The sequence below is a fragment of the Lindgomyces ingoldianus genome (genome assembly GCF_010093535.1).
Source record: "Lindgomyces ingoldianus strain ATCC 200398 unplaced genomic scaffold BDR25scaffold_21, whole genome shotgun sequence".
Lineage (NCBI taxonomy): Eukaryota > Fungi > Ascomycota > Dothideomycetes > Pleosporales > Lindgomycetaceae > Lindgomyces > Lindgomyces ingoldianus.
In genome coordinates, this window is record NW_022985182.1 from 285,879 (window position 1) to 308,366 (window position 22,488).

Genomic DNA, 22,488 nt, shown 5'->3' on the forward strand with positions numbered 1-22,488 from the left:
AGCTTCGTCGCACCTCCGAGACCAACTCCTCGTCGGACCGACTCACTTTCACTTGATTCAACAGTCCCGACACTGCATTTATCCGACACCGGTGTATGTAAGGCCCTCTCTCCATAATATATAGTATTTTGCCTAGCTTCCCTCTCCGGGCAACCACCATCTTCATTCCTTACCAAACTCGTACAACTAGGACAGCATCATCTGACCCCCCACAGAAAATGGCGTTTACAGACGATGGCGTCAAGGCGAAGCTGTCTGCCCTAAATGAAACTCAAGAGTCTATTGTCACCTGTAGCCAGTGGATCATGTTCCACAGGTACGTTCCTCCTCCCCCACGTGCCTCGTTAAGAGTATAACGGATGGACTTATCTGGCCTCTAGGAGACACGCTGATCGCATTGCCCTCATCTGGCTGCAGCGCGTCAAAGAAACCCCTCCAAACAAGAAGCTCAATCTGGTATATCTGTGCAACGAGATCGTCCAGCAAGGCCGGATCCGGAAGAAGCCCGAGTTCCTCGAAGCCTATTCTCCCATCATCGTTGAAGCCACCGCTGTAGCATACAAAGGCTCAGGTTCAGACATTCAGGGCAAGATTCGTAGGGTTGTAGAGGTCTGGCGCCAGCGACAGATCTTTGCGCCGGGAATCCAGGACGAGATTGAGAAGGCACTTGACGGTATGCGCCTATCTAAAAGCCTGTGTACTAGGCACTTATTCCTGCAGAAATCGACCGCAGTCGCTCTAACCGAAAGCCTGCTCTCGGAGGCTCCCTGTTTTCTGGCTCCTCCGTTCCGCCTGAGCTCTCATCTGTCGCGCCTCTGGCAACTACGCTCCAGAAGGCTGAACTCCATGCCAAACCGACAATTGCAACGGCAAATGAAACATATGATAAGGTCACGCACCCAGACTACGATGCTACCCCCCAGCTCCACGCCGCTGCTCTCGCTGCCCTCGTCCACAAACTAGCAACTGCCGAATATGCCGTCTCAGAAAGCATCAAAGCACGACACGCGCTCATATCTGGACTGGAAAAACTTCTCGAGGCCAACAAAGCCAAGCTCAGCGCTGAAGAAGTCCAAAAAGCCGATCTGAGCGCACGGAAAACAGCCGTCGAAGGCCGCCGTGCTGAAGTGGAACGCGCGCTGCTCGCTAATCTATCTGCCAGCGAAACCGCTGCGATTTCTAAAGCGCCACTTGCAGTTAATTCGACCCCACAGCCAGCATCCCTTGCTCCCGAACGCCCAGATATTGAGGAACTCACTCCGCCGCCAATGGAGTCCTTCACCCCCGTCGGCTCCCCGAAGCCAGACGTCCCAGATGATGTCTTCCCGGCCCCAATCTCCCACCCCATTGAACCCGTCACTGTTCCCGCTCTTCCAGGCGTGTCTGCCGTTTCGGCAATTTTGGCATCAGTACCGGCGACGGTTATTAGTGCCTCGAATCCGAGTCCAGCCCCAGCACCGGGTGCGGATCTCTTGAGTAGTCTGACAAACGCGAGGGCGGATGATGGATCGAATGGAAGTCATAGTTATGGTGCTGGAGCAGGTGGAGGGGGAGGGGGAGTGAGCTATAAGAAGAGGAAGATGAGTCGGAGTGCGGCGGAGGATGAGTATGCGGCGTTTGCGGGGGACGGTGATATGGATGGTATTGATGCTGATGTTGGGGGTTTGATATGACCGGTTGAAATAACAGAGTGCTTGAGCGAATGTAATGCTCGTGTATGAATATGGGTATAAATATCCGGAATTGCGGTTTGGGGAAAGCACCACACCGAAAATGGCAATGGAATTGAGGGACAGCGGTAGGAAAACACCGGGGCACTTCACAGATGGCTGCGTCTACTTTCTTGTAGCGGGCATTTGTTGTGGTGATGGGGGCTAGGTGCGCATACCCCTGGAATTGTTAATATTACATACGTTTTCGTGGGTCCATGTCTCACTCGTGACAACCTCTAGTTAGCAAGCAAGCGATAGGCAACCTGTTCTCACCGCGCCTTGATGACGACTCTGAGGTCTTCCGTCCGTCTGGCTTGATGCAGAGGCAACCCTCAGTTTGATAGCATACATCACGACAGCATGCAATTCCCTTCTATTCCGTCTAATTTCCCCATCACGTCGCACCAACCATAGATCCCTCCCTCTCAACCTTCCCCTTAAACCCTCAAGACTCTGGGTCCCCCACCACCGGCATCTTCCCCGTTTTCTCAATCTCTTCCATGGCCTTCTTCCCCTCCTCCGTCGTCGCATCGATAACCCCCTCTTCCAAGCTCAACATTCCGCCTTCGCCCAGCTTCCCTACAATCTCCTCCGCTTCCTCCACACTCATCTTCGCCAGCACTTTATTCACCTCATCTAATTTCCCACTCTCCAGCGCACGCTGCAATCCGGGAGGGAAGGACTCGAAGATTTCGCGGGCGTGGAGCTGGGCTTCACGGGCAGCAGGGTCATCTGAGGCGGGTGCTGCGGGAGGGATGCTGATGTTGATGGTGGTGTTGGGGTCTACGGCATGCAGTTGGATTTGCTCGACGCCTTCCGCACTTTGTGGGTTCTCCGCTCTCTCTTTTAGGATTTCCGCAGCCCGCATGCGGATGCGGGCGTAGGTCGAATCGACATCATCCATGAACAGTTTCTGCGCCTGGTGGTCTTTTGTCGTAATCCGCTTGAAAAACAAGGCAACCCCATCGCGGCCGCCGAGTTGGCGGCAGTATTGCAAAAGCAGCGCCTGGTGCACGCACTGTCGGGCGTGCTTTTGCCGGGAATCGAGAGCGGCGTTGAAGGCTTCGACTAGGAGGCCGTCAGTGGAGGATTCAGAGAGGATGGAGGGGTTGGTGCTGATGAATTGCAGGTAGGAGGGGTAGTCGTTGGGTTTTAGGGCGGCGAATTCGAGAGCGAGGGGAGAGGCCGAGATGTCGTCAGAGGTGGAGGTGCCTTCTTCGATGTCGCCGTCAGCGCCGGAGGATTGGCCTGTGTCGGTTCGGGCCGCGGAGAGGCGGGAAGGGGGGTTGAGGAGTTCGACGGTAGAGGAGGGCTTGCTAGCTGAGGTGGAGGAAGGTGAAGGGGTGGGTTTGGCGGGGGCAGGGTCCTCTTTGCGGACGTTGGAATAGTCGAAACCTGTGTGGAGGTCGTCGCTTGTGATATGTCGTTTCTCTTCCTTCTCTAGCTCAGCGAGCTTGGCTAATAGTTCTTTCTGTAACCCTTCAACCCTCCCTTTGTGTGCTTCCAACCCGTCGATAAACCCATCTAACCGGTTTTCCGCCTTCGAGTCGTCGACTTCTTTCTTCACCTGATCCACCAAACTCGCCATCATCTGCGGATACGTGGGCTTCTCTTTAATATGCTCATGCACACCCTTCGGCGGAGGCGGTGGTCTATCTTCTCCCGCTTCCGCCATACTCTCCATCATACTCTGAAATACCAGCGCATCTGGATTCCCTTCCGCACCTTTATGCGACTTCAAGGCTGTGAGCAGTCGGTTCATGCGCTCAGTTAGGCCATCGTTAATGATGCGCTCGTATTTGAGGGTTGTGATTTGGTGACGTCGCCGGTCCCGCTCTTGATGGATTTGGGCTTGTTTGGCGCGGATGAAAGACTTTTTGTCGACGTTGGGGTGAACTTCTATGTCGGAGTCGTCGGAGAGCTCGAGGGCGTCCTAAGTTAAGGCTGTTAATATATAGAAAATAGGAGAGAGAAAAGGGGGGCAGCTTCATACCCATTTACTGTAGTCGACAACCATGGTTGCTTGGAGGGGCGAGCGTGTGTGGAGGTGTTGAGTTTAGGGAGGCGTAGTTGTTGATGGTGGGGTGGACGAAGTGGGATGTCGAGAAATAGAGAGCTTGGGCCACACTTACAGTAGGTCTTAGCGAGTGCTAAGCCGTGGAAATTTCTAGCATCATCTTCACGGCATCCTTTCTTTCGGGATCACTTCTTTCGGTATTGCTTCTTTCTCATGCTACTGTTTAAGGTCGGCGTCACTTTGTTTAATGGTCGAGCAAGCGCTGATACAATTGATACCTCACATCCTGATAGGCTACAACCCTCAAGCTGAGGAGAACAAGATTTGCTGACACATAAACCCCCTTCACCAACGTCCTGATTTATCTCTACTCTTCTCTACTAATACGACGAACGCGATTCAACTTCTCTGGGACCTGCTTTTCTTGAGTAACTGGCTGTCGATCAAGTCACTTCTTCACGCTCAACCCCGCAAACGCGGGGCAATTCTTCCTCTTTGCCATGTGTGGGGCATCTCTGAACATGTGCAGCAACGGCTTTCAATTTTGTGATCTTACTCTGTCTCTCTCCTCCCCCGAGAGTCTCTTTCTCGGTCACTATCCTTTTTGTCGTTTGCCGGTTTTTTTCGTTACGGGAGCTGCCACACCTCATCAACAAGCCATCCTCCCAGAAATCTATCCCAAGAAAAGTTTGGCCTCTTAAGAGCCTTCACAAAACCCTCCCTAGCCATCATGAACGGGTCCTGCCAATGCGGTTCCGTGAAATTCACCACCCCAACCAAGATTCCCATCAACCTCTACCACTGCCACTGCATCGACTGCCGCAAACAGTCTGCTAGCGCTTTCGGCACCTCGGCTATCTTCCCATTCTTCAAGCTACCTGAGGATAGTCCCGCCGTTTCTCACTTCTCGAGAGTATGTGACAGCGGAAGACGCCAGAACTGCTACTTCTGCAATAAGTGTGGCAGCCGCATCTTACACGCCCACGTCTTCGATAACGAGGACCCAAAAGTAGTCGCGGTGAAAGGGGGGGTCCTGGAAGGATTGAATTGGGAGGGTGCGAAACATATCTTTTGCAGAACAGCAGTTGTGCCTATTCCGGAGGGCGTGGAGAGGTGGGAAGCAGAGCCGGATTTTGGGAAGGCAAAATAGGGTTTGATGGCCTTCGCCACGACAAAATTTTACAGGAGGATACGATTGTCCTAAATTCCAAGTTTATTTTGTTTGTGTCGAGTGGACGGATGGAGGAGGTGAAGCATTGTACAGCAACAACACTGCCCATAATATTTCTCCGGAACAAAATAAATATGAACCCCTGGTTTATTCTATCCTATTTAATTCAGATCGAAATTTCCCGAGGTTTGCAATGAGAAGGCATCCTGACTCGTTTTGGGCTTTGAATAAGGTGACAATTGATATTCTCTCCGAAACGAACATCCACCAATCAATTTTCTTTCAGGAATCCAAGCCGCCAATTGGCCCTATGTTTCACAAATACCACAATTGCGTCGTCTCTGACAGGGGCTCTTTAGGCATTTCTTTTATTCTCCGTCATCTTCGGCTCCATGCTTTGCCAATAACACTTACTATAAAGTCAACAGCCGGGACTGCAAAGCGTCTGCGAGGAATGTGCTTTCTTCCTCTCCGACCTCTTTTCCCACATTGCTTCCAGTCCAACATCAATGTTTTGATAATTCCTCCGTCGGTCCGCCAAGCAGCTTGCGAAGAGGTCAAAGGACCAAGCTACCCACCGTTAGCGCGTTTCGTTTAATCTATTCCACTCCACTCTCTTCCAGAACCCACCCACCGCCAACACCTCCACTCAAGATTTGCCATCTCGTGGTACATGTACGACGGCATGGTGTCCCTGAAACGAAAGGCCCATAAGCTGGGGTTGAAGTATATTAAGATAATTTGACGCCCATTTATGTGAGCGCTATTCTGCTCGCCTAGTTCGCTCGATAACACGTTTTACATTTTCGTCGCAAGCAACTTGGGAAAAATTATGAAGTGTGTTATTCCCTCGCTGGGGTTTGTTGCCCTTGTTGCAGCACATGGATATGTTGATAATGCTACTATTGGAGGCAAGGACTATACGTTCTATCAGCCGTATCAGGATCCGTACATGAGCCCAACGGTGAGAGACTTCCTTTCCATTACCCTTCTTCATGGATTATTCAGCATACTAGCACATGTGCTACAAGATTGCAATCTAACATAGGAACGCATTCTATTGTCCCCTCCGGTGGGTGTTCCGGCAATAGGTCGAAGATATATGCTCCACCCTACTCAAGTTCCGTTTATAACTACCTTATGGTGCAATATTATGGTGCAATAGCTAATTAAAACTTACAGCCCCAACGTATCTCTCGAGTCATCCAAGGCAACGGTCCAGTCCAAGATGTCACTCTAGCTGACCTCCAATGCGGAGGCGATACCGTCAATGGCATCAGTGGGTCCAAGCCTGCGGCACTTCACGCAGATGCAACTGCCGGATCGAAGGTCACGCTTCGCTGGACGCTATGGCCTGACAGCCACCGAGGCCCTCTCGTCACGTATATGGCTCGATGCCCTGATTCCGGCTGCACAGATTTCATGCCTGGCACATCGTACGTCCCCCTTTCCCTCGTGCCCCTCTCTCTTTCATTCATCCGACCACCCACTATCCACTCTCCACTAATACCCCGCAAGCGCCGTATGGTTCAAAATTGCAGAAGAAGGTCGCACCGGTACAACCGACACCTGGGGCGACACACCTCTGATGAAATCTGGCAACGCGGGCGCCAGCTACACCATTCCGAGCTGTCTCAAGCCGGGCTACTATCTAGTGCGTCATGAGATTATCGCGTTGCATGCAGCGTACTCGTACCCCGGAGCGCAGTTCTATCCCGGGTGCCATCAGCTGAAGGTTACGGGATCTGGGACTACGACGCCGAGCTCACTGGTTGCGTTTCCGGGGGCATATAAGGGCACAGATGCTGGGATTACTTATGATATGTATAAAGGTGAGTGGTATTGGAACTAGGATGAAGGGGGGACGTTGTGGTTTAGATGAATGCTAATAGATTGTAGCGCAAACTTATACGATTCCGGGGCCGAAGGTGTTTACTTGCTAATTATCACATACCACTCTGCGTCAATATTTGTAGGTTGCCCCACTGAGCTAAGTTTTGGATCTACGCCGTTAGACAAAAGGATGGGTACTCAGGCCTTGGTCCCTACTTTGGAGCCAACCCGGCTTTCATCCTCTACTCACACATTTCGTTGTACATATTTCTCTTCTCATATATACTTCTCTTTCGCAATGCACTATTCACACTCACCCACTTCCCATTCCATAAGCCACAACCTTGCGTTGTCATTGAACAACTCACTCCATTATCCCCTCACAATGCCCATACCATGATTGCACCATCACTAACATCAAAATGAATTCACTTGCATAAATCCCCGGAATCCCTCGTGCATGCACAATTCTCGCTTTACAGCTCCCCCGGTCATTCATCCATCCCAGTAATCGCCATATTCCTTAACAATACTGTAACAAGGGAAGTTTAGGGACACCCTTTGCGAATATGACTCGAACAAAGCGATACGGCAATCGCGAGAAGGCTGGCCCTTCTGCGCTTACGCCTCTGGCGAGAAACACTGTTGGAGGATTACAGGGCTCTAGGTTTGCCTTGAGGGATGGAATAGAGGTTGGTGGCTGTGTCCCGTTAAAAGCCACTGGTGGTATGGAAACTTCTATGCATACCCCGAAAGCACTTCTGGATGGACCTCAGATCTATACTATATCTACCGCAAACGTCAAACGAGAAACACCCCTTGTCGTCGTCAAGGCCGGCTTCGAAGAGTGGAAGAAAGCTAATAGTGTCGCAAAAAAAGGACCAGTGAAGACACTATCTCAGCCCTTAGTCAATAAATCTATCTTCCCCGATATTCCCCGCGATCTAGTGCTTAAATTCCAGGAACTTGAGTGCGGGGATCAACTGGCTACCCATCGACTACAACAAGCTGACAACGGTAACAAGAACTCGACGGCGAGTGTTACTGTTACATCGCAGCAGACCGCCGCTCTCAATTCAAGGATAAGCATCTTGGAACATCTGGAATCTAGACCCCCTATAAATAAGGCCAATGCCGTGCCCCCAGCTCCTCAAAATATCTTAGTAAACCCATCCCGTAAGAGTCGCTTACTCAGCACTGCTTCCCCATCGTTCTCCCTAACAACCCTCTCACCGCAAGCCTCGCCAGCGGCAGAAATATTCTCACCTGCTCCTCCCTCCCTCCTCTCCTCACCCCCCAATACCACCACTACATCTCCCACCTCCTCCAAACCCCCAGCATCCACAAAACCCTTCCTCCACGCCTCCGGTTACCAATACTGGTTCCCGCAAGGCCCCTACGACCCCGCGTGGCGCCACGCTCCCATTGTAGCACCTGGCCGTCCAGGCGTGTTATACGACTCCAAATGCAAGTACACGAACTCCCCTTCATGGGCTGATATCTTTGATCCAGAGCGCTTGGAAGCAGATATAGCCAAGGCCACGTAATTGAAGTAGGAGACGGAGGAAACGGAGGCGTGAGTGGAGCCAGTGTAAAAGGGTAAGGTTAGCAAGAAGAACGTTATGGTGGGGCGGTTGAGGCAAATTGATATCTGTTTTCTAGGTTAGTGGTTGTTGGGAGAGGTTTATGGGCTATCTTGTAGTGAGAGAAGGGAACAGCCAGGGGGCATCATAGTGGGGAATAGACGGCTGCTGTGTTAGTTGTCTCGATGCGTGGCGCATATTATAGAATTGTTGAAATAAATTTTTTCAATTGGACATATTTGTGGTACTTGTGATATTTCTTACTCGACTCTAGACCGCTGCTTCCGAGGGGGGCGGCTCGTATCGCAGTGGCTCGATTATGCTGTTAGATGACGGCAGGCATAGCTATGGACGAGTCCCATACGAGCCAGACGACAGAGCTAGACGGGTAATCAGCCTTGGCTGAAGGTAGTGCAGGAAATATAATTATCGGGTTGAGATCGCGGAAGAGACGATTTACTAGGAATATTTTCTAGGACGAAGTGTTTTAGATTTTCTCGAGGCTCGCTACGGGCCTTTAATGTCACAGTATGAACTACGAATACAGTTCTTAGAAATAAAATTGACTGATCCAACAACAGGCCCATAAGGACCACTTTTAATGACTCGTACATCTCGCTCGGTCTTAGCCTGCTCTTCCAACGCCTACTCTGTCATGGCACCTAACGTAGAACATGACAGCGTAAAACTCTCTTTGATTCCAACAACATTTTTAATCGATATTCTCCTCCCATATATTATTGTTCCGTGCGTTGGGTGAGAAGCATCGCAGGGTTCGTTAGAACCAAACGAATAAAGGTGCAGGTCTGGTCTGGCCTGAGGAGCTTCGAGGCAGCTAAATAGTGGATAAAACAGCTAGTCTTAACAAAACAACTAGTCCTAAGTAGAAAACCAGTCTGAGTTCAGAACTCACATTCACTCTAGAGACAAGGTCCCGTAAGTCAAAGTCACGTGCGACAAGAAGTCCCGGAGCTCACGAACACTTCCCAAACACAGCCCCATTATATAAACAACAACTCTCCCCTCCATACCGATCTGGAGGACATGGGTTATAAATCTCACAACTGCTCTTCCATTCAAAATTGAACTTCTGCTTAAACACTCCATCCCCACCAGCGGTTTTACCTCCAAAAGCCCCCTTCGCATCCTTCCCAACCGCCGAAGTCCCCGAAACAGAAAACGTAGACAGAATCCAGAGGAATTCGTACGTACGAGTTGGAGCTAGTTGTCCGCAGTCCGGGTTCCGATATAATTGTGTCGCGTTTGTGAGAGGAGTGGAGAAGAACGTGGACGTGTCTTTGGGACCCGAGAGGAGGAGTTGAGACCATTTTTGTTCCGGTGCGACATCATTTTGCTTTCAGCATTAGTTTGGTTAGCAGTGTTTCTTCGTTAGTGGGACGTATTCAACAAGGGCTATTAGTTGCTATTGTATGGCATTACTTACAGATCCCTTTCCTTGCCACACCGTACTCATATCCACCCTCGCTTCTACTCCACCGTCCAGCATTACATTCCCCCGTACCTCCGCGTTCGTAATCGTCGACTGAGAGACTGCATCATTTAGAAATGTGTAGGAAACACTAACGTAGCACTTCCGTGTGTTCTCAGAGGATGGGATTCCGGAACCGAAGGAGGCAAGCGCAACGCTACTGGTGTCGTAGGAGAGTTCAAGGTAGGATACATCGGGGGATATGGTGCCGGTGACGTTAAATGGGCATTGTTGTTTGTTGCGGACAATAATGCCGTGGATTTGAATGTCGCTGCGGGTCGCAGTTATGCGGGTTGGCAAGAGGGTTAAAAGGAAAGTGAAAATGAAGAGGGGGAGATGGAACACTAGAGCCATGGTGAATGTTATGGTAACTTTTTGAGGTAAAGGGTTGGGAGGAGTTAATGATGTCAGGTACTTGGGTATTAACTCTTTCGCACTGTGAAAATTTCAAGGATAAAGTATGAAACCCTCCACCAGCGTAGTAATACTAGTTTAAGCATCCGTGCAGCTGTCAACGAAGGGAAATGTACCCGGCGCGTCCCCCATACCTCGTCGTACCAAAGTAATTGTAGGGTTTATCGGACTGCAGCAGGGCCAGCACACTCATCGTCGCGTGGTTTTTCAATAATTGCATGCATGCAGTCCCGAGGTTCTGGTACTACTTCGAATCTTCCCCGCATTTGTATCCCGACCCCGGAAACCAATACTATGCATTTCCGAGCATTTTTATACGAGGTTAAATATATGCTTAAATAGACCGAGAATTCGCCACCTTGTGCATACATTTCACTATACAAGAGGGTAAGGCGTACACGAGGCTGCATTATTGAAAGCAGTTTCTTCAAGAACGCCTTGCTGTTGAGCAAGTGTTAGCATAGAGTCTAGCTCAATACTGGGTCGCCATTTTCACTATTCTCTTTTAATTAGGTAACAAGGTTGTGAGGTCAAGTCTGCCCTGCTCGAGCGCGGTGGTATCCACTAACACACAGTAGAATTTACGACTGATAGGTTTGTAACAGTTCACAGGCTGGGGTGTAGGTTTGTTAAAGCAAGGAAACAAATCCCTTCTGACTCATTCTGAGAAGGCCAGTACCATCCTGGCCAGGGCGATCATGTCATCCTATCCGAGTATCACGTCCGCCACTCCGAATCCCACGGCGCCATATCCATTCTGCAGGTTTCTCCAACCTATGTCCACAGCCACACTAACCACTCCAAACCGGTGGGCCAGGAGGAACATACGAAAGCAGCTTCCTCCCAGCATTTATTTCACCAGAAACCCAAATACCTAACCACAAATTTCAGCAGCCCATAGGAAGGTTAGATATATAGGGTTGCGTACCTGGATCCATGAGATCATAAGTCCCAGGAAACTTCGCGAATTCAGTGGGAGTTCCTGCTTTTAAATGAGCATCTCGATTTGTAGATGATAATGTAGAATATCTCTTACCCCCTCCTGGACCCATAACGTTGACGTGGGCACAATTGACATAAAATTGTGCACTTCCAAGCCCTGGCAAAGGCCACATTTGCTCTATTCTCAGCAAATACTTGCCTGGAGGAGTAGTTCTGGGGATGGTGAAATTGTACTACGAATCAAGGAGAGAGATGTTAGCTAGTTAAATCTTAAAATGCGAGATAAGGAAGTGGGATACCGTACTTCCTTTATTGTAATGCTAGCAAGCTTCCACGCAGTATCGCTTGCCGCACCAGCTGATGCAATCTTGAACCAATCTCCATCACCGGCGTAATCTGCGAGTGTCTTTCCTTCCGGGACTTTCGACATGTAGATCTGAGTCGGGCCACCGTGGAAAATGCTTGGAGGGTATTCCTACGATCCCAATATTACCCCTAAGATCATTTTAAGAAACAGGTGACTTGGCCTACTGTATTTGGCAACGGGATGTTCGCCACTCTAAACCCAACCTGGTCACCAGCGATTATGTCCGCTGTTTGTGTCTTATTGGCAGAATCGATGGCTTTGCGACCACAGGTAATGCTGGGTTGGTACATTTCATCTCCGGAGTACTGTGGCCAGAGTTTGTAGAGTTCGTTTGGGTTGCTGCCCATAGTTGCCACATCCCTATTTTTGGGGCGCTCGTTAGTCTTTGAAAAATTCAAATATATCGTCATAAATGTCATACCGAACGTATTGCCATTTCGCGGACTCGGTGCCATTTACTAGAAGATGAGCGAAGACGTCTGGAGATGACCGTTAGTACCGAAATTTCATAAAATATACAGTCTATGAAAGCGCCATGGGGAGGTAGCACTTGCAATGCGCCGAGGTGCTTTGAAAGAGCAACGGAATTAGTGTTAGCAAACTAGTCCAATTCATGTTTGCTTATGGTACAACTACCACTCAAATGAGGCAAGTTTATCGATCGCAGGTTGTTGATATTTTGCTAGGTGCTACCTTCCAAGGTTATATTTCCGTCCTGCGCTTCCAATGTTGTGCGGTTCCGTTGCTATGTGACCTAAAATACACAGCCTTGCGACCCATGCATCATGTAATAACTATTGATTAATGACACAACAGGGTGGCGGATCCTGATACCTCAAGTCCAAAACTTGCATTGTGATCCTGCCTTAGCATAATTGGGGAATTGTTCGTATTGACTGGAGGTGGAAGCGTGTAACCCATAACGATAGGCAGCATAGGCGCCGTCGATTGCATGTCGGAAAAGTCGAATTCAGCGATGCGCCCGAAGTTCCGACTCTCCGCGCTACTGGATTGTAGGGTTTAATAATGCCTTTGCATTGGGTTAGATGTGTGACTCTTGAGGCAAATTTTACTTCAGTGGTAACTAAATTTTTGCACATGGTGAGCTGTCATTAAGATCGATCTCCGGTACAAAGATTTCAAACTTAAAATGTTCTAGTAACCAAAAGCAATGTCCCACTTACAATTCTGGTTTCTCGCGCGACTTTGCAGACGGTATTGCGAGTACCAAATCTAGAGTCAGGCCCCCTACTCCGCAATATAATTTTCCTAAAGTGGCTGTGTTCGGCTCATGCAATACATTGGCTGACTCATGGTTCCTTGGGTGCGTCTTTGTTGGAATGTCTGCAGTGCCGCAAGGCTACAGCACATGATAGATTAAACGCCACGTTGGTACCAATCATAGAGACTCTTTTAATTATACGACAACCCTAATGCGTGCTTCCAACTGCTTTCTGATTCGGAAACAACGAGGAGTCCTAAGGGAAAGAAGCCGCCAGTGTGGATCCGGGCTATGCTACAGGCTGACTGTAAAACATATATACTATTCTGCACGCGAATCAATCGTTGGTTGATTATTTGGACCTTTTTGGTTGCGATAGCGGAGTGGTGCGGAGCCACGTCCTTACACACTACCGATTTTCGATGTCTTATGCTAGTAGCATCCTCGAATCTATTTGTTTGCAGTTACGGAGCTCTCAAAGCTCTAGTCACCTGACACTACTTTCACCTGCCGCTGCTTAGTTACGTCACCTGCTGCTGTCTAAGCTAGTGGTAGGCTTAGGTCACATGACAGGTTCACCTAGTACTATATAAACCTGTAGTTGCCCTCCTTTCGCAATCAATCCAGTTCCTCATACCTCTAGTACCCCTCCTAGCTTCACATTATTACTTGTTTCAATGAAATAGGATCTACACTAACGACCTTCTGTGACATGTGTTGTAATCCAGATGAAACCCCCTACTCCAAGGATAGTATGGCAGATTGGCACGTCGTGTTCGATCTGGAAGATGTCCTGCATACGACGCTTGATATAGACCGTATGAATCAAGCCACGCGTTCTTCTACAGGCGCATCTAGAGCAAACTAGAGTGAAGACCACAACAAGGGTTGTCCTTCAGAACCAATGCTAATCGCCAGAAGACACGCAAATGGGTCGAGGCAATATCCATGGCATATGATGACAATTGGCATGGATATACTGAATATTATGAGTACAAAATCAGCTAGGAAACGCTCCCACCATCAGTAACTTCTTCCCCAGGGTTACAAAAGTACGCTGAATCTAGTGATACCCAGGACTCCGCTCTTGTTCTTAGGAATCATGACGATGAGGCCAACTAGACTAGTCAACAGGACAACGTTCATCCGGCTACCGACTTCAACGCAACAAGAAACGGCAAGGTGCCATGGAAATTCCTAGTTCATTACCCTTTCTCCATATCTCTAGTATCATAGAGGGGGCTGGCTAGCTCAACTTGAGGGCCACAAGCGCGTCTTGCCTCGAATGACCCCGCCCTGAGCTCTACTACAGCTGCTAGCAGCCCACATTAATTGTCGTAGATAGCCTCTATAAGAGTGATATCTCCCGTAGGTCTCTCATGCTGGAATAGTGAGGATTCATTAATATATGTCGCATGGTTTCTGGATCCATTCGCCGTAGCCACCTTCGATGGCAAGAAAACGCGGAAGATGTGCGTGATAACGAAGACGCTCAACCAATGTCCCACTTACACAGGAACAGCACGTCCAGAAGAAAGCTACTAATAGCTGGATAGGCGGGTGACCGAGGACAGCGTACTGGAGGTTCAAGTTTTGAACCAAGGACACTAGGGAATGGCAAATTAAGCATTTGTTGGGGATTAGCGCTGTCATGGATAAGCGAGAATTGCATACTGAGCGCATGGGATTCTTTCAAGGTTCTAATACAGCCCAGGAACCCGCTTAGAGAGGTGAGAAACGGAGCCAGAAATGTGTTACGGTCTGTTTACTTTCTGTTCTTCCAAAAGCTCTCCAGTAACGTTAAATTTTAAGAAGCGGGAAAATGAGTTGATGGGAAGCAGGGATGTCTGTCCATCCTTCCAAATCGAGGCTGGTCATGAATGTGGCTTGACACATGGCGCGTGCGCACCATGACGTACATCTCTTATTATCTTGATCGGCCTAACTATTGGCAAACAAAAGCATCATGGAATTTTTCCCCTCCTAAAAGGAATCCTATTCACCTACAACTAATTCATCATGGCAAATACTGGCATTGTCTACAAGGGCCTTCTCCCAATCCCTCACCAAACCGGCCTGGAGAAGAAAGAAACGACTACAACTGTTAGAGACACACCCACCGTGAGCCATGCTTTGGCAATGAAGAATCCAGAACAGAAAGGTGCTGCTCAGGTTGAGCATGATGAAGAGGTTGTGAATCTGGGGTGGAACGAGCCTGATAACGCAGTTGCGAGTCCACTTGTTGGCGGTCTCGCGAATGACGATCTTTGGATACTTGTCCGACGTTTCAACAAAGAAAGGCTGTATTCCAAGGAGTTTATATCACTAGACTGACATGATTTGCAGCAAATGTACCATGTCAAGGAAATTCCAAACCCACCTCCAGGCGGCCTGGACCTGAACATCGCTGATGAAGAGGAGTTTTCTCCAGACAAGTTAAGAAGCAACATTGAGCGCTTGTACATGACGATCGTAAGTGTCTTCGACGCGTGGAATCGAAATAAGACTGACTCTTTGCTCAGGGTATTGGATTGATAGGTTTTGGCAAGCAGATTGTGAGACTTCGATCCTGGCGAGAAATGAGGCGGACAGCTACGTTCTGCACTGCCTACTTTATCGCCTGGATATTTGATCTTCTCATGCCGCTCTTCGCAGTCATGGTGATCACGCTCATTGCATACCAGCCATCTCGCGCGATCATATTTCCTCCTACCCCCATTGCGCTAGTCGACGGTAAGACCGGCGGCGTCCAGAAACCAAAAGCTGGTGTGCTCGGAAGTCACAACAGCGCCACAGGAGCACCGGAGAACCACAAGGGAGAAGCCGTTGAAGCAGAAGCCAGCAACTTCGTCAACGAGATTGCTTCTGTGGCACTAGCAAGTGCAACTGGCAAGCATCCTCAAGGAGAACCCCCCTCTGAAGATGGATCCCCCGCAGACTCCTTCCCTGATCCGACGGCCATTGCTATCGGTGCGGCTGATGCAAAGAAAAAGGCCACAGGGGGAACCCCAGCGAAGGAGCACGACAAGACGAAGGTACCAATGGAGACAGCCATGTGGACAAAGATGCGACCGATAATGCATAGCTTGGCCGAAGTTGTTGATACCTGGGAACGGTTTGCTAAGTAAGTAACGACTATCATTCCAGGATTGCCTTGCTGAATTGTTGCAGTGCCCTTGATCCTACATCACCTTTCCCTAGAGAACTTTATCGACTTCGAATCGCGGCTCTCGTGGTACCTGTGCTGTTGGCCTCTATCTTTGTTACCTCTTACATGTTCATGAAGGGTGTGACCTTTGGCGTTGGCTTTGGTTTATTCGGCGACCCAATAATCTCTCGCGGCCTCGAACTTCTGAATAATAAATTCCCCAACTGGCAAAAGATCCTTGAGCTACGGAAGTGAGTCAATTGGTCATCCTTGTTTAGTTGAAATTCCTGACATCCTTCCAGCACTGTTTTCAAAGGCGTTCCAACAAATGCTCAACTCACTTTGACACTTCTCCGGATCAGCGAAGCTAACAAAGCTCCTCTTCCCCCACCACCTAATATCCACGCTCCTCCACCCGATGAGCCCGCCGATATTAGTGAACAAGAGCTTCGAGCTACAGGTGAAGATTACCCATTCAATGCTACACAAGCGGAACTTGACGAGGCTATGGCTTGCGATCCGACTGTCGCCCACGAGACTGTAGGCGAAGGCATCGATGCCTCGAAGAACGTTAAGCACGGCAAGAAGGGAAGTAAAATTCTCGGCTTCTTCAAGGGCACCGTTAAAGGTGGTGTCGAGACAGTGATCAGTACAGATAAACTGAAAGCTAAAGTCGGAAGCGAGCATGCGAAGAACAGACTCGGTGTCGTGCCAAAGCGTAATGAGGATCTTACATCCGGCCCTGTTGAATTCAAAGCTCGCTTTCATGGTAAGAAAGGTCATGTTTACATTACCGCCAAGGCAACTATTCCATGTGTTGCTTTCTCAACGGATAACACCGTCGAGAAGATGGGTTCTCTGGAAAGAGAAGATCTGCACCCTATTTGGACCATCCCAGTTGGCGATATCATTGAGATGAGAAAGGTCGGCGGATATGGTTGGAGGGCGAAATTGGTAGTTGGATGGGCGATGGGTAGGGAGGTCGCTGATGGTTTGGAGATTGTGCAAAGAAGCGGCGCAAAGACCAAGGTCACTGCCATGCCGCTGAGAGATGAGTTGTTTAACCGACTGATTGCGATGGGTGATCAGAAGTGGGAGTGCTGGTAGTTAGATATTTGATTCAGAATTCGTGGCACAGAACGGAAGTACATTGTGTCTTTGGAGTTAGGTTGAAGAAATGCTAATACTTTTCCTGGTCTTGTAACAAAATGAAATACTTGTTACGTAAGCCTGATGGTGATGCAGTGGAAGCTCTAGGGCAGCCACGTTAAGTTAAGAGGTACATGCACTAGTAGATACTTACTTGGCTTGGTTATATGCTGTGGCAGAGAAGTAATCGATTATGTAGTACTCTAGCTGATAATCTTATTTGCTTACTTTTGCAAGCTAAGTTTGCAGTATGGGCGCGAGTAAAGGTCATCCAAAGACACCATAGATCGTTTTCACGTTGTCTTAGAAACGCCACACACCGATGCCTCCTCATCTGCCTCCCTCCATCTGCATAACCTTCCCATCTATTCTCCCTCTCTCTTCTTCTCTCCCCTCTCCCTCTGCCGAGAATTCGACTCTAGGACGGTTGATTGCTTCAATTAGTTCCTCGCTGCGCTTTGGATCTTTTATGCTCCAACAGATCTGCATCAAGACTATCTTCTATACAGTAACTTGGGGGGCTGCCCAATCAAACCAATGCTTGGCTTCTTTTGCTTGCATATATACCTCATGGTCCCTCGGCCCCACCGCAAAGCAATATATCACTTCTCTCTATGCTTTCAATCTATCAGGGCTGTTTCATAAATCTCGCCGCAGCTTGCACTCATTATAGTGAGAAAGACTTATTTTCGGTGCGGGACCCTCGGTGGTATCTTAGCCACTCACTCATTCAAGATGACTTTGATGGGGAATAGGCACGTGTCCTCTTCGCGCGTTGATGTTCGTCGGTCGGATTTTACCGCTCTACACGCATGGACGGATCACGCAAGAACGCATGATGCCAACAAGACTATTAGGTTTAGGTCTTATTTATAGTGTGGGCGTCGCAGCCTAGAAAAAAATGAGTTCAAAAATGCCAAAGCCCCAGACCCGTTTCTCTGTTCACGCTGATTAGAGCCGGGTAAGTTGTTGAGTGGCAGGTTTACCGTAGTCGTGGACCTAAAAACATCACCACCAGCGAAATCTAATTAAGAAGGTAATCACCGTCTATGGTATGAAATTCGATTGAAACATACTAATACACTCTTGACTTTCAATTTTGATGGGCTGATTGCCATATCTGGCATAATCTCGCGAATCCGGGTTCGCACTGGCGTGGCTGGTATTGGGAGCCTTACCCTTACGTCCACCATAAGCTCTGTTGAAGGAAAAAATTGGATTCCGAAACAATCACTGAACTAGGTTAGTAGCCGCCCTGGTAAGGGCTCTTAATCGAGGTGATATCCGTTGAGAACGAAGGCCCTAGGAGCTTTTTAATTCACTCTCCCCATTGCGCAAATCGAGTTCTATGAGTCCGGTTACTTCATGCTAAAGTAACCTATTTCTTCAAAAGTAGGAGCTTCAAACTCCGTGTTTGTTGCGTGCCGCTCAAGTCTCGCGCGGAGCCTGGATTGCTCTTCCTCTTTGCTCTAGTGAATCCAATGAAGAGTACCACCTATCGGGCTACCCCTTATTCCATCAGCCAAATCTCCGGGAGCATATGACCGAATAAGTTACATCGAATAAACACAGATAAAAGTCTCGGCGTCAGAGGTAGTTCTTCCACTTCAATATAAGGAATTATGAATGATTTGTAACAGCAGTCAAGGTAACAGCACACATCAGCGTAACCAATGGGAAGTAATACGATTCGACTGCGAGTTTTCAACCGCCCTACGACTCGGTTTGTTAGTACGATTATACGATTACTAGAGGAGCAGAGGGGACTACGAGTCGTAGTCGGTACGAACTAATTCACCGTACTTACAATACGATTGCCAAAAATCAGTTTGTAGTACGATTAGATAGGGCGGATTTTATGTGATTGACTAACTCACTAAGCTCACTAGCAACTAGCCTATGATAAAGCTAATTCTTTTGCAGCTGTAGCGCTTAAATTGTTGCTCTACTAAGGAGATTCCTCTTAAAAGTAACAGTCCTTCTGCCTCTAGAGAAAGCTCTCTTGCAGTCGCAACTAGTAGCTGGTATGGAGAAGAAATCAAGGGCTATCTTGAAAACGGTAGGGTACCGTGAACGACTAGGTGATTCCTCACTGTTTTTTTCATACAATTATACTAAGAGGCAATACAGAAAACTCTGCTAGTTGCACTGCCTATAGCCCTTGCGTGTCTTGCATGACAGCGTTTCCAACAGGAAGTAGTACGATTAATACTTTTGCTCCACCTACAATCACGTGAGGCAAACAAACGTAACTACATTTTTAACTATTACAATTTAATTAATAAGGCTTAAAAGTAAGTAGTATATAATTAAGGTAGAATTTTTTAAGGTTGCATTCTCTAACGCGCGTAAGGGCCAGGGGAGCGTGTTTGTGCCACTATTTACATGTTAGTGTAGCCTTAGAGCTTGCCCTGTACTACAACAACCTTTCAGACAACCTTATCATAGCAAAAGATAACAGTCCCTTGTATAGGGAACCTCTAGATTAGTAGCTCTAGGTTAGTTAGCGCAACTATCCTGTACTCTTTAAGATAGCACTTAATTTCCACAAGCTGCAACTGCAAGAGAGCCTTTAGTAAAAGGAAAAGAATAGTTACTATCTTTTAGGCTCTATAATTAAAGCTTTGCAACTCTAGAAGAACTAGCTACATTATAAGGTTATTTTTAGTAAATTAAATAACCTTACATGCTATATTAAGAGTAAGGGAGACCCTACTACTCTAAAAGCTTTAACAGTTACGTTATAACTTTTAGTAAAAAGTTAAGAAGTACAAGCAGCTTTAATTAAACTGTAACTTAATTATATTAACCCCTGCTGTTAGGTGAAGCAAACAAAAGTATATAATAAGTGAGACGTAACTTGTCTAGAAAGCCTAAGTCGAATCGTACTACTTCCTGATGGAAACGCTGTTGCATGAGCTGAGAAGGGGTCATATGGGAAGCGAGTCGACAAGGTGGTGAGATCTAAACAAGGTGGATTGAACGAGTGTATTGTATGGTCTGAGGAGCTTGATAGAGCCCTGAGCTGACTATATACTGTACGAGAAAGGAGCTATGCCTAATGAGTGAATAGTGCAGTACATGGGTATGATATCGCGTGAGACTCGTGCGACAGCGTGCTCTGTACGACGACGACCTCACCTCAGGCCTCACCTCAAACCTTACCACCAAAAGAGTCTATACAAGTCGTAATACGATATACTTTTCAGGCTTAAGTACGATTCGATACGACTCAGAGACTCACTACGACTCTACGATGCACGTGATCGTAACGTATCGTATTCTACGAATCGTCACGCTGGCACGAGGTTCTCAGTGCTATTGATTCACACACTCATCGTTATCATCCCTCAAAGGGTTCAGCGGCTCTCACGCTTATCCAAGAGCCGTTTAGATTCTGCAACAAAAATAGGTGGGCACGCTGTAAATGGTTGTTGTGTGTATTGTATTTGTGATCAAGCTAAGATAACCTAGCTCTTCCGCAGATGAGTAAGTATAGTAGTAACGTATTCTTACAGTTGTAGTGGCTGTTACCACTAGCTATCCGTAGTGCCCAGGTTTAGTTCCCATGGGATATACCTTATACTAAAAGTGGCTATCTATTCTTTCTACGGCGTCCTTACAGAATTTTCTCCTTTCTCTACTACAGGCGCACTACGCCAATTCCTAAAGCTATACCACTGAAGATTCTAGACCAGGTTGAAGAATGTAGGCCAGGGTCTCAAAAGATTTCCCGGGCTGAATCCACTCTTAGGTAACCCCGGGAGACGTTCATAGAGCCGTATAGGGAAAATGAGGCTAGTAGTATTACTGCTGAAGATGTAGTAGCCTAGCATGTTGAGCTCCTCCGGCGCGCCTAAGAGATACGAAAATCTACTGAAAGCGGCGTATGTATATAGCTACATGCTGTTGATCCACCCCATCTGAATATAAAGACCTACAAGGTCGAATGGATGAATTGTACGTTTAACGACAGAAAAGAATCGCCATTAGCTCCAATACCCGACCCTTACCAACCTAGCCCGATTTTGTCTTGGGCCTGCCTGGGAGCTCTGAAAGCCCTACTATAAGTTAGTATTTATATTGCTGGTATCAGAGTATCTCGAAACATACATCCTAGAGTTTCCTCACCAACAAAGTCCTTGACTGTGCACTGGTTGGCGGCAGTCATAGCCTGCTTTTTAATAGCACCGCAGCCATCGTAGAAACACTCGGACTTGTCCATAGCGCGCTGGAGCGCATCGCCTTTCCAGCCGAACATATAATCGGCATGGGTCCCATACCCGCTAGTACCCTCAAAGCTCCATACAAAAGGATTAGGCGCTCCTGAAGGCCACATGCTGTTGAACTGAGTTGTATCCCAGACGGTCTCGTAGGTCACTTGCGGTACACGAACAGGGTGAGACGACGGGCATGCAGGGGCGTTCGTGAATCCATCTGACTTGATCGTGTTGTACATGTGAGACTGGTGATCTGGGCTATCAAGATTCTTGCCATCCCAGCATCTACGCTCGGTTAGTATAAGCTTACATCTCGGGGTGAACTGGTTACTGACGCAGGGAAGTGGTGGGTAGTAAAGATACCGCCTGAGCATGGCTTGGTGGGGAAGTCGGGCATCTCTGCACCTCTGTTTTGCCCTTGTAGGCATTGGTAACGTAGGCCGACGTGCGGACGTGAGCCCTCAGTTGGGCTGCCCACCGTCATACGGAAACCCTACAGAGTATTAGAATCTCGAACGGGCTAAAACATTTCGGTTGACATTACTGGTTGGAAAGATTTAATAGGTTGCTGCTTCAGGTTATCCTTGGATAAGTCGAATTGGGTATAGTAGACAGTAAGTCCACCTGTGACACCATTCGAATTTCCTAATAGGGGCTGAACAGGAACAACGGGTACACGATGATAGGAACCATTGGTGGGATGTTTAAAGTATAAGACGGCGGTCCAGTAATTAGAAAAGTCCTCTGACATTTGGCAAGTAGTGCAGGTAGCTCTCTCGCTGACATCCCCCGTCATGGTGGCATTGAAGGCGTTTCCACCAACGATGTGGTGAACGTGGGCGGACGGGTTCGAGCCTGGCTGGACCGCGGGGTCAAGGCGCTGAATGGTCAATGTAGAGCATGGAAAGCGAAGGCCGGCCTGAACATGCGCGATGAGCGCTAGCGCTACAGAGAGCGACTTCATCTCGGTGGTGGGACTAGTCTCGACAGTATTAGCAGTAGGAAGCTTCAGGTTTGCAGAAGTGGGAGAGGAGGGAAGCGCAATCCCGTTTCCACTCGGCTCTTATATATTTGGATCTGCCTTGAACTCCCTTTATCGGCATGTATACAAGAAAAGTCTATTCTCTCCAAACAATACCTGGTTGCGAAGCAGCAAAGAGTGGATAAAGAAAGAGAAACAAGATGGCCTAGGTCTGCTGCGAATCAGCTCCTTTCTGCATT

The 22,488-nt window shown here is 48.2% G+C and overlaps 12 protein-coding genes across 12 annotated transcripts; 8 read left to right on the forward strand and 4 right to left on the reverse strand.

The window, feature by feature from the left end:
• The first annotated feature begins 37 nt into the window (after positions 1–37).
• BDR25DRAFT_288747 (DUF618-domain-containing protein) lies at positions 38–1,886 on the forward strand. Its single transcript, XM_033688410.1, has 4 exons — positions 38–93; positions 216–316; positions 381–673; positions 721–1,886. Exons 2-4 carry the CDS (start codon positions 219–221, stop codon positions 1,671–1,673), a joined length of 1,344 nt encoding a protein of 447 aa, XP_033546108.1. The 5' UTR covers positions 38–93; positions 216–218; the 3' UTR covers positions 1,674–1,886.
• On the reverse strand, positions 1,870–3,770 carry BDR25DRAFT_394326 (Hsp90 co-chaperone-like protein Cdc37). The gene is made up of 2 exons (XM_033698298.1): positions 3,706–3,770; positions 1,870–3,645 (listed from the first exon to the last, which is right to left on the reverse strand). The coding sequence occupies exons 1-2, from the start codon at positions 3,727–3,729 to the stop codon at positions 2,158–2,160; spliced, it is 1,512 nt and encodes a 503-aa protein (XP_033546109.1). The 5' UTR covers positions 3,730–3,770; the 3' UTR covers positions 1,870–2,157.
• Positions 3,771–4,001: 231 nt separating this feature from the next.
• On the forward strand, positions 4,002–4,879 carry BDR25DRAFT_343693 (uncharacterized protein; the record flags this gene model as incomplete). Its single annotated transcript, XM_033693851.1, has 2 exons — positions 4,002–4,642; positions 4,688–4,879. The coding sequence occupies exons 1-2, from the start codon at positions 4,460–4,462 to the stop codon at positions 4,877–4,879; spliced, it is 375 nt and encodes a 124-aa protein (XP_033546110.1). The 5' UTR covers positions 4,002–4,459.
• A 695-nt stretch (positions 4,880–5,574) lies between these two features.
• On the forward strand, positions 5,575–6,843 carry BDR25DRAFT_288756 (glycoside hydrolase; the record flags this gene model as incomplete). Its single annotated transcript, XM_033688411.1, has 4 exons — positions 5,575–5,864; positions 6,083–6,336; positions 6,419–6,732; positions 6,800–6,843. The coding sequence occupies exons 1-4, from the start codon at positions 5,733–5,735 to the stop codon at positions 6,841–6,843; spliced, it is 744 nt and encodes a 247-aa protein (XP_033546111.1). The 5' UTR covers positions 5,575–5,732.
• A 350-nt stretch (positions 6,844–7,193) lies between these two features.
• On the forward strand, positions 7,194–8,280 carry BDR25DRAFT_356511 (uncharacterized protein; the record flags this gene model as incomplete). Its single annotated transcript, XM_033695649.1, has 2 exons — positions 7,194–7,240; positions 7,281–8,280. The coding sequence occupies 2 exons, from the start codon at positions 7,194–7,196 to the stop codon at positions 8,278–8,280; spliced, it is 1,047 nt and encodes a 348-aa protein (XP_033546112.1).
• Positions 8,281–9,094: 814 nt separating this feature from the next.
• On the reverse strand, positions 9,095–10,159 carry BDR25DRAFT_315310 (uncharacterized protein; the record flags this gene model as incomplete). Its single annotated transcript, XM_033691516.1, has 4 exons — positions 9,095–9,151; positions 9,230–9,236; positions 9,294–9,670; positions 9,761–10,159. 4 exons carry the CDS (start codon positions 10,157–10,159, stop codon positions 9,095–9,097), a joined length of 840 nt encoding a protein of 279 aa, XP_033546113.1.
• Positions 10,160–11,106: 947 nt separating this feature from the next.
• Positions 11,107–11,993, reverse strand: BDR25DRAFT_229129 (uncharacterized protein; the record flags this gene model as incomplete). The annotated part of the gene is made up of 5 exons (XM_033685299.1): positions 11,107–11,204; positions 11,256–11,394; positions 11,466–11,622; positions 11,706–11,888; positions 11,950–11,993. Coding segments are annotated over 5 exons (621 nt in total), but the record flags the coding sequence as incomplete, so codon positions are not given.
• A 59-nt stretch (positions 11,994–12,052) lies between these two features.
• On the forward strand, positions 12,053–14,737 carry BDR25DRAFT_356513 (uncharacterized protein; the record flags this gene model as incomplete). The annotated part of the gene is made up of 19 exons (XM_033695650.1): positions 12,053–12,093; positions 12,126–12,277; positions 12,345–12,367; positions 12,399–12,541; positions 12,575–12,629; positions 12,665–12,877; positions 12,905–13,028; positions 13,130–13,236; positions 13,296–13,323; positions 13,378–13,392; positions 13,479–13,586; positions 13,650–13,742; positions 13,778–13,839; positions 13,873–13,950; positions 13,979–14,023; positions 14,092–14,275; positions 14,320–14,509; positions 14,538–14,651; positions 14,713–14,737. 19 exons carry the CDS (start codon positions 12,053–12,055, stop codon positions 14,735–14,737), a joined length of 1,800 nt encoding a protein of 599 aa, XP_033546115.1.
• Positions 14,718–17,041, forward strand: BDR25DRAFT_47678 (uncharacterized protein). Its single transcript, XM_033698626.1, has 5 exons — positions 14,718–15,045; positions 15,097–15,222; positions 15,273–15,874; positions 15,922–16,149; positions 16,201–17,041. The coding sequence occupies exons 1-5, from the start codon at positions 14,770–14,772 to the stop codon at positions 17,003–17,005; spliced, it is 2,037 nt and encodes a 678-aa protein (XP_033546116.1). The 5' UTR covers positions 14,718–14,769; the 3' UTR covers positions 17,006–17,041.
• A 784-nt stretch (positions 17,042–17,825) lies between these two features.
• BDR25DRAFT_356516 (uncharacterized protein) lies at positions 17,826–18,591 on the forward strand (the record flags this gene model as incomplete). Its single annotated transcript, XM_033695651.1, has 6 exons — positions 17,826–17,904; positions 17,943–17,987; positions 18,014–18,040; positions 18,081–18,231; positions 18,290–18,333; positions 18,401–18,591. The coding sequence occupies 6 exons, from the start codon at positions 17,826–17,828 to the stop codon at positions 18,589–18,591; spliced, it is 537 nt and encodes a 178-aa protein (XP_033546117.1).
• Positions 18,592–18,669: 78 nt separating this feature from the next.
• On the forward strand, positions 18,670–20,610 carry BDR25DRAFT_356517 (uncharacterized protein; the record flags this gene model as incomplete). Its single annotated transcript, XM_033695652.1, has 11 exons — positions 18,670–18,680; positions 18,729–18,770; positions 18,827–18,907; positions 19,039–19,111; positions 19,229–19,280; positions 19,967–20,020; positions 20,073–20,112; positions 20,150–20,320; positions 20,364–20,498; positions 20,522–20,536; positions 20,598–20,610. The coding sequence occupies 11 exons, from the start codon at positions 18,670–18,672 to the stop codon at positions 20,608–20,610; spliced, it is 687 nt and encodes a 228-aa protein (XP_033546118.1).
• A 454-nt stretch (positions 20,611–21,064) lies between these two features.
• On the reverse strand, positions 21,065–22,231 carry BDR25DRAFT_371839 (uncharacterized protein; the record flags this gene model as incomplete). Its single annotated transcript, XM_033697202.1, has 4 exons — positions 21,065–21,108; positions 21,161–21,552; positions 21,603–21,760; positions 21,812–22,231. The coding sequence occupies 4 exons, from the start codon at positions 22,229–22,231 to the stop codon at positions 21,065–21,067; spliced, it is 1,014 nt and encodes a 337-aa protein (XP_033546119.1).
• Positions 22,232–22,488: the final 257 nt, after the last annotated feature.

Bases quoted from the DNA above. Each gene is read 5' to 3' on its own strand.
- BDR25DRAFT_288747 (XM_033688410.1), top strand. From the start codon at position 219: ATGGCGTTTACAGACGATGGCGTCAAGGCGAAGCTGTCTGCCCTAAAT. The intron at 317-380 runs GTACGTTCCTCC...TCTGGCCTCTAG, and splicing joins CAGTGGATCATGTTCCACAG to GAGACACGCTGATCGCATTG. The intron at 674-720 runs GTATGCGCCTAT...TTATTCCTGCAG, and splicing joins GATTGAGAAGGCACTTGACG to AAATCGACCGCAGTCGCTCT.
- BDR25DRAFT_394326 (XM_033698298.1), bottom strand. From the start codon at position 3,729: ATGGTTGTCGACTACAGTAAATGG. The intron at 3,646-3,705 runs GTATGAAGCTGC...GCCTTAACTTAG, and splicing joins TTGTCGACTACAGTAAATGG to GACGCCCTCGAGCTCTCCGA.
- BDR25DRAFT_47678 (XM_033698626.1), top strand. From the start codon at position 14,770: ATGGCAAATACTGGCATTGTCTACAAGGGCCTTCTCCCAATCCCTCAC. The intron at 15,046-15,096 runs GAAAGGCTGTAT...CATGATTTGCAG, and splicing joins TTGTCCGACGTTTCAACAAA to CAAATGTACCATGTCAAGGA. The intron at 15,223-15,272 runs GTAAGTGTCTTC...CTCTTTGCTCAG, and splicing joins AGCGCTTGTACATGACGATC to GGTATTGGATTGATAGGTTT.